This window comes from Dendronephthya gigantea, unplaced genomic scaffold (genome assembly GCF_004324835.1).
Source record: "Dendronephthya gigantea isolate DGI-Jeju-01 unplaced genomic scaffold, DenGig_1.0 000042F, whole genome shotgun sequence".
Lineage (NCBI taxonomy): Eukaryota > Metazoa > Cnidaria > Anthozoa > Malacalcyonacea > Nephtheidae > Dendronephthya > Dendronephthya gigantea.
Window position 1 is genome coordinate 152,228 of NW_021163052.1, and position 13,202 is coordinate 165,429.

The window sequence follows — 13,202 nt, forward strand, 5'->3', positions numbered from 1 at the left end:
CACTGTGACAGCGCTTCCCGTCTCCATGGTAACCAGCTCTGCAACGACATCTGGTTCCAAAACAATCCGCGAAGAAATGACAGTGACTGCAGGAGTCATCTTGAAAATACAAAGAAATACCTCAGTATTATACTTATAGTCCCCGAGGAACCCTTGCAATAACATCCTGCTCGAAACTCTACTGTACTTCATTTTCATACCATGCACCCTAACTTCGCAATGTGTCCCCAAATACCCCAAAGAACACTTGCAATAACATCCCGCTTGAAACTCTACTGTACTTCACTTTCATCTCATGCACCTTACCTTCACAATGTGTCCCCGAATACCCAGAGGAACACTTGCAATAATATCCATTAGTGTACATAGATGATGGGGATACCATGCTGGCATCAAGGTGATGATAGTGCACAGCAGTCGTATCTATGCAAGTGCCACCATTGAGACAAGGATGTGAAATACAGGGAGTCTCGTCTGAAACACAGAAATGCTAAAAATTACTGAGCATTAAATGGAATCATGCAATTGAGCAGTTTATAAGACTCAAGAGCCAACAATGGCATGCGCAGAGGCTTTATTAAGCAGCATTCAAGTTTCGTTAAATACAAAAGTAAATACGCATACATTCGCAGTTATTTCCATGGTATCCTATGCCACAAACACATCTGAAAGAGCCACGTTCCTCGAGACACGTCCCGGAATTCTGACATGGTGAAGGGTGGCAAACGTGATCTAAAAAATAGTCATGAGATAAGTTTAAGATTCCCTTTTGATTATTGAAATTTGGAGGGTGTTTTTCGAATGTAAATCGGTGTATTCCTGTGTGATGCAAAACTCTCCAACCCTCGTCCCCTCTCCCTCTCCCACAGAACTCTGTGGGAAAATCTGTGCTACAATCACCAGCGATGTATACATATAAGAGATCTTAACGGTGTTCTAACGTCTCTCAATAGAACGATTTAGCACGAGGACGTGAACGTCAAAGAGGAAGTGAAAATGGCGAATAAATGGCGTGATGCGTCTATATATGGACATGCCACGCCATTTATTCGCCATTTTTACGTCTTTTTTGACGTTCACGTCCTCATGCTAAATCTGCCTAATGTCTCGAAGTTCCAGACCCCTGCCAATCTTGAGAAACACCCATACCAGCACATACCTTGGCAATTTATGCCGCTGTAATGATATTTACAGTTGCATTTATATCCGCCAGGTTCTTCAATGCAAGTTCCACCGTTAAGACATGGCGCAGAGAAACAATTACTGCGTTCTATACAACACAAAATGAATTTGCTTGCATCGTGCGTGTACATCATATGTATTTATACGTGGACTTTATAGTTTCTCTGTTGGAAAACCTCCTGCTTTAGTCGCCTTTAATACTTTTAATGTTCTTTTGATTATAATTTAAATTATTTACGTAAGACATTTGTTAAATCGATTTTATGTTTCTATTGCGAACAACTAAACGGAATACGAGCTTAATGCTACCGTTACTATATACCGATAAATACCCACACTTGTTCCTCACCTTCACAAGTTACTCCCTTGTATCCTAGAGGACACGTGCATTCGTACTTAGTCCCTTTCTCGATACACAACGCTCCGTTCTTACAGGGATTAGGACTACACTGGTTTACAGCTAAAATAAAAAGTAGAATCAGCCGATAGTCTGAAACAAGGCAGTGACAATGGTAGGAGATGTAACCGGATTATCCTTTACCTTCACAACTCTTCCCCTTGTATCCCTCCCTGCAAGTACATTCAAATCCATCAAGGTCATTGGTACCCGTACATATCCCTCCATTGCGACAAGGATTAGGATGACATTTGTTCTTGTCTGAAAACACACAAAATTCTCTGAATGACTGCATTTTTAAATCATTACTTGGGATAGCATCAGTTGCCCTGTAATGTTCGTATAATAATATGAATACTACACGACGTACCTTCACAAGTACTGCCTTTGAAACCAATGGAACACGTGCATTCGTATCCAGTCCCCACATCGTAGCACGATCCACCATTCTTACATGGGTTTGGTTCACATTGACTTCGAACTATGATCAAAACATCCAGGTATTAGTTCGAGATCAGTCGGCTATTCTAACGTAGTGAACAAGGTCATACCTTCACAATGTGAGCCCATGAACCCAGCTGGGCACGTGCACTCGTAACCCTTGACAACAACAGTACAAGTTCCTGCGTTCTGGCACGGGTTAGGATCACACGCCACTGGAACTAGAAAAAAAGATGAAATTGAGTTCAGAAAAACAGTTGATGGAATCAGAACGGTCGTGGGGACCCCAAGCACATGATCCAATTTCAGGAGATCCAATTCACTTCTGATGGATGTTTTATAGTCTGTTGATTTACAATGTATATGAGCAGCAAATCAACTCAACCCAATTCAGTACTGCTTTATCAACGACAAGCTAAATTCCATACGGCAGAAGTTAACTGTATCCGACAAAATAGGATGACTCATGCTGTACGTCTTTTGCACGATTTTTCCTCTGATAGATGTGAACGAGCGAATAGTTAGCAATAGAGTATAAATTTGGTGCCCTAACATAAACGTTTGTAACTTATTCACTCGTTATCATCTATCAAAAGGTTTGTTAACAAACAAGGCCTCCCTGCAGCAGTTTGACCAAATCTGGTGAATTTGATAATTACCACATTTCGACCAGGAGGCTCCCGGGAGGCCAGTTTAACTAGATTTGAGCAGCTTTGGTTCAAAAAATTTGCATACATAGTCACACTGCCCAACAGGTACCTCGTAGTTTTTTGAGAGAAGTTATAATTTTACAACCGAAGAATCAAAATGATACAAGATTGCTGAAATACATCACAAGCAATGCACTTGAATCTTTTGTCTTAGCTTTAAATCTCGGCAAACTTGTCTCCACATAAATATTATTACAAATTATATTAACAGAAGATCAACAGTCAATGTAAACAACTCTTATAGGTTGACCTTTTTTTCAAACAAACTAAATATTGCCTGATGAAGTGTTTTTAAGATGATTAAACCAGGCATTTTGGAAGAATATGGCTCGTTTGATAAGAGTCATTTATACTTCCACAAATCGCACCAGGGAATTCAACTTACTTGCGTGGTGATGAACTACAAAATGGCGTATCGGTGGAGGTTTTAGGATTGGGTAATTGGGAGGCCCATAAGGTCTGAACATAAACTGTCGTTTAGTAATGTCTGCCTTTTTATCCTTTGAACTCAAATGCGTCTTCTTGAAATCGTTTCTTTTCAAACCATCCCGTTTCTTTTGATGTTTACTATGCTTCTTGTTGGCCCCATGAAGACCTTGCCTCCCGTGGACTTTACCGTTCACGAGCAGTATCAAACAAAATCCATAAAACGCCAGCAATAAATTCATAGCGAGGTCTTCTCTAGACCCAGATTCCGTCAGAAAATCACATTGAAATCCTGAAAAAATATAGAAAGCAAAAATGCTCTGAGCTGGCTTCCTCCACGGCTTGTTAATATATTAATGAAGAATTGATTTTAGTTTGCTGAAGTAAATCACGCGTATATAGTGGCCGTTCATAGCAAAAACAAAACAAATGATATCTTAATATTCTGTTAAACGTTCTTACTCGATAAACAACCTGAAACACGAAAAAAATCCTTGTTTATTTGAAAGCAGTTAGTTCTTGTCCGTCGGAGTATTTTTTTCTACAGGAAAGAATTTGAAAGGCACCACCGGTTGTTTTTGCGGGTAGTGAATTGTAGTGTACAATGAAATCTAGAGTGTAGCACCTTTGAAATTATCAACCTGTATTAATATCTTAATTTCGTCTTCATTTTTTAATATCGGAGATCCTTAAGCAATTAGTTGTGAGGGTTTTTTGAATCTTATTATCGCCTGCGATTGTGATCAATTTAACTTTCCTGACGTGGGTACCAATTAAGCAATGTCGATCATTTTCCAAGTTGTTTAACCACTTATATTAAGTGGTTTGTGAGTGAACTATCTGAAATTATATCTCACACAAAGTTGTTCTACCGTATAGACTGTGTCTGAACTACCTGAGAAAGATATCTCAAACGTGGTGGTTCAGTGTAGGTAGTATTCTACTAATAAGCTGTCGTGGTTTGTGTTTGAACTACCTGAAAAAGATATCTCAAACGTGGTGGTCTAGTGTAGGCAGTATTCTACAATAAGCTGTCGTGGTTTGTGTCTGAACTACCTGAGAAAGATATTTCAAACGTGGTGGTCTAGTGTAGGTAATATTCTACAACTAGCTGTCGTGGTTTATGTCTGAACGGCATTGGAAGCTGGACTTGTATAGAACAATCTCGAGGCATGACCTGGGTACTAGTTTGACCATGGAGTTGAACTTCACTACCCATGGTAAACGGTTAAAACCCATGCATGGTTTAAAATCAACATGATTTAGAAACGTCGCTATAATTCACTCGTTCATTTGTACAAATACACTGTTCCGTCGCATAAAAAAAGAAACTTCGTTTAAAAATTACTCTGTTCAGACACAAAGCACGGCCGTTCAGCAAAGCACGAAAAGCGGTCAGCTAGATTTCAAAGTCCCCAATATAGCACCCGTCAAACTGCTTTAAAAAACAATGAATTTTACAGGTGGACTTCATCAGCGTGATATGAAGATATAGCTCGAATATACTGGAGTTAAATTTAGGATTTTTAATAGCAATATAATGATGTCAATCTAAAGGAAAATGTAAAAAAAAACTGGATAAATATGGGCTTCATTAGAGGCAACATTCTGAGTGGATTGAACAAGAAGAAAGCAGTTTGTTTACTTTTATTGGTATTAGTAAACGTTGAACTAAACACAGCCTTTAAAGAAAAGCAGCGAAGTAAAAGATCAAGCTTTGGCAATAGCATTCAAAATAAAGGAAAGCGAAATGTACTTTATAACTTTGTAACGGATCGACCTCGCGTCCAAACAACAAACATTCAACAGACAGCGGCTAGCCAGCGAAACAACATTGCTTCGTCGTTAATGGCCCAAAAGCAACACTTAGCTCAGCTAGCAAACTACCGGCAATATTTGACAAAGTTGTATTCGAAAAGACGATCGGACATAGATGCCCCGATACTGCAGGGAGATATGCCGGACTTCAAGGACAAGCATTATGAGAATTCGGCTGAACTCGTAAACGATAATCAGTTGAATGATGCCTTGGATGTAAACAAAAAATACGCCTCCAAAATGATCGGCTTGAATTACTACACAAAGACGTGTTGCCGGCAAGTCATGTTGTGCTACCTCATGAAGACTACCGCAGTTCAATCGGAGGAGGTGGTTTGGTTCAGGATATTCGCCGTATTCGTCGCAAGAAAGCTCTCTTGTTGGCAATGGAGGAGATGCGAGTCAGCCGCTGCTGACGAATGAGGATTCGCAGATCGAGAAGCTGGTTGAGATGGAAAAACTAAGAGAGCTTGAAGAATTGAGAGGTCAGTGCATGGTGTTGGAATTTCAACGTCGTTAACGTAAAGCGTTTTATCAAAACTATTCTGAGGTGAAGAGGGGAGAAGATTTGCATGAGATCTGAATGTGTATTACCACGCGCATGCAGTGTAAAAATGAGTCTTCTTTCATCGAGGGTCATCCATAGTTTTCCCTTTTAGAGCAAGCATACAGACACCTTCATCTTCACCCCTGTCAGATCCACACGTGTCAACACGGGCACTGCATATCAACAGGCAGGGGTCGATATAAATGTTCATGTAAGCCTGGGTATACTGGACTACGGTGTCAATATGGTAAGGATTATATCAGGATTAGATTAGTTCAAGATTAGTATCAATCATTATGGTAAGAATTATATTAGGATTGATTTAGGTATGAATATGGTAAGAATTATATTAGGATTGATAGGTATTAATCCAGGATTAGACCAGTGTCAATATGAGAGGAACTATATCCACCCGGATCAACTAAAGTCAGTCAAATTCATTTCATTACTCTGCAGCACAGCATCGAGCGTGCACGCCGAACCCTTGTATGAATGATGGCGTGTGTACGCAAGTAGTGACTGGATACGAGTGTTCGTGCGCCGCTGGATATCGCGGGCGAACATGCCAAGGTAAGGTCAGTGAGCTCTATATATATATGGAGCAGTAACTTGGTTGCTAAAAGTGAAGCTCACTGGGTAAGGTTGGTCGGTTGACATAGTACTTTAATAAGAAGCACAGAGCTTTCCATTTCAAATACAGAGCATATTTAACCGAGGTTTTTTGTTTTTTCTTTTCTTCAGAGGAGCTCCAATGTGAAAATGAGCCGTGTCAAAATGGAGGGACTTGTACTGAGCTGGATAATGGTTTCGTCTGCACATGCGCGAGAGGATACCGAGGAAAGACGTGTCAACGTATGTACAATGTTTATCAATAAAACATCACATTATAAAGATTATCAGTGGATAATAAACGGATTGTTTATTCTAGTTGAAAATCCTTGTCTTGTGAATCCTTGTCAAAATGGCGGGAGATGTGTCGAGGCCGCTGGACGATACTCGTGTGTTTGCAGAACTGGATGGAGATGTAATGATTGCAGTTGTAAAGGTAATGCAAATGATCGATAATTCGTGTTAAATTGTCCAGGAAACAAACAAGAATCGAGTTTTGCTGTGCTGTGAGGGATGATACTCAATCATTAATTATTTCAGTTGAAGTGGAGGAGGCCAAAGTAAGGACGTTACAACTATTCAAACCCCCAGTGGATGAATGTCAACCAAATCCTTGTTCTCATGGGGGAACATGCTCACCCACCCCCTCAGGGTACACGTGTTACTGTGAGGATGGCTACAAGGGAGACACCTGTGAAGGTAGGTGTGATTAGATATTTGGGGTGATATCTACGCTCGCATGATAATTCCCAACCCCATTTCCGTCACCAACCTAATGTTTCCATTCCTTCATTTTTACTCTTCCAAAGCACAAGATTTCTGTGCAGAAGCTCCTTGTATGAACGGTGGATTATGCATTGAAGGTGGCGGGGAATTCCTGTGTCGTTGTAAGCCTGGCTTCAAAGGAAAGACGTGCGAATGTAAGTGGAAGCAATCAGTCAGAAATCCAAATTTACCTCGCTCGCCTCCAAACAAAAGTTCTTAGCTTTGTACTACCTGAATTTGTACTTAGAAAAAGAACATAACTAAACGTGTATCGTTAGCTTTCGCAAGATGTCATAAAGTTTCTTCGTTCTTTTTAAAAACCTCTGCGCTTTTAAATCTATAAAATGTCACATCATGACTTTTTATCGTCTCTTCTGTAGCGACCGACTTTTGCAACCCAAATCCATGTCTTCACAGCGGCGTGTGCGTCATCCGAGACGTTGGGTACAAGTGTAGATGTCTTCCACAGTTCATTGGTCTAAACTGCGAAGGTAAACCTTCTTTCTACTTTCATAATGTCACTTGTAAAGAGTTCCGGGCTCAAACAAAAAGAAGCGAGTTGACTCTCTTATTTTGGTTCGTTTAAAGCTAAGAATCCCTGCATTCCTAACCCTTGCGTGAACATGGGAGCCTGCAAGAGATACGGAACAAAACACGTCTGCCACTGCGCAAATGGATTCACTGGTCCCCGATGCCAAGGTAACCCAAACTTGTTGCGATGCAACTGATCAATTTTTTATACAGACTGGATAGAAGGTGTTCCTATCCATACTCATCCATTTTCAAAAACTTTCAGAGCAAGATCTATGTTTTCTGCAAAGTCCCTGCAAGAACGCTGGTAAATGCCGTTCTTCAAAAGGTGTCATATCCTGTATTTGTCCCACAGGATTTACTGGACTGCACTGCGAACGTAAGAAACTGTTTAAAGAATTCTTGAACACGAGCAGCATGTACATTTTCATTCACAAACAAGGCATACATGTATTTCTCTCGATATTTAGTGAAAGATTTATGCGAACCAAACCCGTGCGCTAATCACGGAGCTTGCAAGACAAACGGAGTCTCATTTCAATGCCGCTGTTCTCGTGGTTTTACTGGAGTGAACTGTAAAGGTAGGTTTGGACACAATCTTGTATATCAGACTCAGGCATTGGATTGATAACTGTAGACGTTCCTGATCAAGGCTATCGACAGCATGACAACCGTATTAATTTATGATATCTTTACTAAAGATAACGATAATTGTGATCCAGACCCCTGCCAAAACGGAGGTCGATGTTCAAACAGCGCTGGGGGTTATCGATGTGACTGTGTAAATGAATTTGTTGGAGTTCATTGTGAAAGTAAGATGATAAATTATAGTTGATAAATAAAACTAGTGTTTATAGAGCTTATTGCTGGAAATATCAATTGATCTACCTCCACCAGTGAACTCTATCTCAACTGAAACGATAACTTCAATCGACAACTACGATCGATAACTTGACACGACAACGCTAATCCCTTTCTAATGTTTTCGTCTTCACGTTATTGACACCGTTGCACAATTTGGCTTCAAATTGATTTCAAAGATGGCGGCCCAACAACCGCTATCGTTCCAGTCTTTATGGAGTTCACAGACCTCCACTGAGCCAACTTCAGCAAACTATGAAGTCATTGATATCGCTGATTGATTGCTTGCTTGACTGCACAGAATGTCATTCGTCTCTTTCTCATCTCTCGACAGATGAAAACCCATGCAAGCGGAACCCTTGTACCAACGGCGGTGAATGTATAACGATCAGGAGCAACGCACAGTGCAAATGCCCGAAAGGCTTTGTGGGAAAACTTTGCGAACGTGAGCAGATGAATGATGTCATCCTCGTTGATTTCAAAACAACATCCTTGAATGTTTATATTTTTCATTGTAGATTCAGACCCATGTCTCCCCAATCCCTGCCAGCACAATTCAGAATGCAAGACGCAAGATGATGGAAGCTATCGCTGTGAATGTGAGCCAGGCTACACGGGATCCCTGTGCCATCGTAAGTATGCTCAATTTGGGTGGCGCCTGTGTGCAGGTAAAACGCCAAACGCCAAAGCCTTAACCAAATCTTACACGGTTGAAGAGCCGCACTTTAAAACCCAGACTGTGAGCAGCAAATCAAGGCAACTCTTCAAAGTTAAAAACTAGTCGGGAAGAGTTGTGAAATATTTCTTATTAGTCTTTCATGACTGAGACTCACACCAGTTCATTGCAAACTGTGGCTCATATCGTTTTTAATCAATTTAGTTCGCAGCCATTGCTACCACAATCCATGTTTAAACGGAGGACGATGCGAGACCTTCCACAACACTTACATTTGCCACTGTCCACTGGAGTGGGGAGGACATCACTGCCAAGGTGAGAAGAGAGTTGGGTATAGCCCCTTGACCCAATGACACTTATGGGAGGAAAGACAAAATGCGGTCTTTTTTGATGCCCCCCACCATAGACAGCAGGTCAGATCAGTACACAACAATCTAACTCGTCACATCAATATTTTTTTCAGAACACAACCTATGCTTTCCCGACAATCCCTGCGAGAACAACGGCGTTTGTAAAAGCGACGGGCATAATGTTGTCTGCAAGTGTCATCCAGGGTTCCTGGGGGATCACTGTGAAGGTAAACAGATGGAATTGTACATGTTTTCGTCAAGATAAGTTTGGTTATCAAACTTATCAAACGTACTTTTTTCCTGCAGAAGTGAACTATTGTCACAGACATGTCTGTAAGAACGGTGGCAAATGTTACAACACGAAGTCTGGGTATGAGTGTGATTGCCCTGAAGGTTTTGGCGGCAAAAATTGTGATGGTAGGAATACTCTTCATTGTCTCCCCTCAGACATAGAGTATAGAGCGTGCTATTGGATTCGTTGAAAGCAGATTTGCCGATACTTGATAAAAAGTATAGTTGCTGTTGTACATCCCATACATCAAGAGTAAAGATGATCCGAATCAAGTTTTTAACAGACTTGAGTTAGTTTGAGTATCGCTTGTACGAACACGGAAGAGAATATCGCACTCAGCATTCTTTTAACAAAATCTTGTCATTTCTCTTCAAGGTTACAGTTCTCCTTGCATGCCCAATCCCTGTCTCAACGATGGATTTTGCGCTGAAGACAAAGCAAATCAGCACGGCTACATGTGTGTTTGCAAACGAGGCTTTGCTGGAAACCAGTGCCAGAGTAAGAAACTCTCCGTTGTTTTTGAAAATAGCTTTGACTTGAACCGTTGAGGGAACATGAACCAATCAAATGCGATAACTGCATCAGGTTAACCAATCACGAGCGCCAAACTGTATTTGAATTTGAGCTTCGCTGATACTAACAGATGACGGAATGGTTATGGAAGATACGGAGTATTAATAATAGTAATTTGTATTTAAAACTTCCTATGTTGCTTCACAGGAAAGGACGCATGCGTTCCAAACCCCTGTCAGAATGCAGGAAAATGTTTCCTAGCAGATAATCGTCTTGGATATCATTGCATTTGTGCTGCGGGAAAACGAGGTCTTCATTGCGAACGTAAGTGCATGTACAAAGTATTCTCTTCTTTCACACAATAATGTTTTTAGATTTCCCATTCATCAAAACTCGATGTAAAGTGCTAAAACCTTTCTAGATCGTCCTCAGATTGCATTTCAAACTAACTAAACAAGTCGCACAGTAACTGGGTCAGCTTCGATACCCAAAAGAAAATATGAACAAGAGCACACCTGAGCAACGAACACGCCCCCCCCCCCCACAGGACCCCTGCTACAATTTTCACTGTATTAATAACCATTTTTCTTCGCAGACAACGATTATTGCTACCCACAGAACCCCTGTTTGAATGGAGCGACGTGTTTCAGCACTCATGTTGGTTTCGTCTGCAAATGCAAGCTCGGTTACAAAGGACAGAAATGTCAAGGTATGTGTTCACCAAATGATCAAATCCAGCCGGTAAAAGAGAGGTGGACAAGTTCTCATACTAATACTGTCATAAACGGCTACCATATACAACAACAAATTGATGAAGATAAGTAACAAAGCATTGCAAAACAAACTCGAAGGAACCTCAATGCTTCTAAACGATTAACTTTAGTTAGATGAATGTAATCGCGGAGAACTGTAAAGAGCTTAGTGCATGGACTAGAATTCTGCCTTGAGTTAGTGGTTAGTGATATGGGGTTAGAATTTCAGAGGGGATAAACCAGGATACTTCGATAAGCTGAGGACACAGAGTGCACTAATCACAACCGATGTGAGGTCATATATCAAACAGGAATATCAGGGATAGCGCGCTAAATGTGTTATCATTTTTTTCCAGCTCACGATGAGACAAACCCTTGTGCACTGCACCCGTGTTTAAACCATGGTACTTGTTACGACCAGAGAAACAGCCAAAGCAACCTGGTCAGACTGAACAACCAAGACGCCTACAAATGCTTCTGCATTAACGGCTACAGTGGAAAAAATTGCGAAGTGCCTCAGTTCGCGTGTTATTCACAGCCCTGTCAGCACGGTGCCACGTGCATGGACGCACATAAGTTCTCTGATATCGCCTTCGATTCAATAGGCTACAAATGTCTCTGTCCCTATGGTTTCTCAGGGCGAAATTGTCAAAGTGAGTATAAATGAAATAAAACCATATGATGGTGATTTTGGAGGGAAAGCTGCATCAAATGGAATTCACCAGTTTTCTGCACTTCTTAAAAAGTAGATTCAGTACTAAAATTTCTCTCCATTTCAAGTAAACTCTTCAATAAAGATCTCTCTGAAAGAGAATCGACCTTCCAATAAGCTAGGGTGCCTTTCCAGCAGGCATGGTGCACAGACATGCATTTTAAAAAATCCCACATCCACAGAAATGTGAAGAAGAAATCTGCCATGTTGACATTTTATATTCCAGTGAATCTTGGCAATGTGGATCGTGGAACATCAGATCTGATATCATCGCTCACCCAAGGGTATGACAGACAGGGCTACGTGCCAGTGCCCAAACCAAACCTCATATCACGATACAGTAGCCCTATTGATCCGAGACAGAGCAATAATGGCAATGTTCCCGTTCCAACTCCGGGACCACCAACTTTTCCTACAGGTGAGATCGTATGGGGCGGGTAGGACTCTTGGAAGAAATTCTTTCATTAGATTGGTAGGAGTACTCAACACTTAGTCAGACTACCAGCACTGCGATGATCAACTGACATCGAGGCAGTGAAACACTGAATAAAACATTGAAAAGCAGTAAGTTCTAGACTAGTCAGGCTAGTATTACCAGCAACAGTCATCACACAGTCAGACTAGCAGTACTGCAATGATCAACTGACATTTAGGAAGGTTGAAAGAGAAACACACTCAACACAGTAAATTTTCCTTTTTCCCCTTAGTAAGACGAACCTATGACACACAGGAACAAAACAATATTAACACAGGCAACCCAGAATACACGATAGGAAATTCGGCAACAAAAACAGAAGATTATTCGGCAAACAATCAGCCAACGGACGAGGAACTTGAAGCTCAGGCAATGGGCATACCGCAGTCAGCACTGCCTGGTGGCTCAAGACGTGGTCAGATTGTCCGCTTACCACAAGGAATGCAGCTCGTACGGGTACGAAGGGAACGCTGATCACGGAATATTTCTGGAGTCATGATGCAACCGGCATCCACTTCCACGATGAAATATCAATGGAATGAAAAAATCAGTTGACCTTTAGTCAATAGTGACGTCATCGTGGAAATGTGACGTCATCGTGGTATACCAAACGGCATCGGAAGTCGATCCCAAAATGACCCTGGATGTAAATAGCTAAAAATACGGTAGTTCATTTATGTTTAAATGCAATAAAATTGACCGGAAAAAAAAGATTTCAAAGTGAATCATTTTGATAGATAACATACGTTTACTTCTAAGTATCGAGTTTACTACGATGGACTATCAAAACTTGTTTCGTGATAAAAATAAACTGAGTAAAAGGGCATTAATCTTCGACAAAATTGCCCCAATTTACTCGGCTAAACCCAAGAAAGTTTTCCTGACAAAAGAAAAATTCTTCCAGTGTTCCTTGTTGAACTATACTGAGGTATAATGAGCCCTAATCTTTACTCTCAAATGCCAGATATTTTAACTCGATTTTACTTGTCAATGGAAGTCTTTACGCTCTGACTTAAACATCATCACAACAACGCGATATTTTGACAGCCATAGCGACAATTTAAGATAACAATTTTGATATGAAAAACCAGATATTTCAATAAAAGATCCCATTAATTCTTCTTGTGTTTTCAGTGGAAGTCAAT

At 40.8% G+C, this 13,202-nt stretch overlaps 1 protein-coding gene across 4 annotated transcripts in view; it reads right to left on the bottom strand.

Moving 5' to 3' along the window:
- The window catches only part of LOC114526875 (adhesive plaque matrix protein 2-like), a 45,608-nt gene that overhangs the window by 27,513 nt on the left and 4,893 nt on the right, over positions 1-13,202 (bottom strand). For 3 of the 4 annotated variants that reach the window (XM_028548407.1, XM_028548410.1, XM_028548406.1), the window contains exons 2-10: positions 3,116-3,448; positions 2,131-2,241; positions 1,950-2,060; positions 1,724-1,840; positions 1,532-1,642; positions 1,160-1,270; positions 625-732; positions 307-474; positions 4-99 (exon numbers count right to left, since the gene is read on the bottom strand). In XM_028548407.1, the coding sequence (XP_028404208.1) occupies positions 4-99; positions 307-474; positions 625-732; positions 1,160-1,270; positions 1,532-1,642; positions 1,724-1,840; positions 1,950-2,060; positions 2,131-2,241; positions 3,116-3,448 (1,266 nt within the window). Of the gene's footprint in view, positions 1-3; positions 100-306; positions 475-624; positions 733-1,159; positions 1,271-1,531; positions 1,643-1,723; positions 1,841-1,949; positions 2,061-2,130; positions 2,242-3,115; positions 3,449-3,618; positions 3,715-13,202 lie in introns of those variants that run through there. The other variant, XM_028548408.1, reaches the window with a different exon arrangement.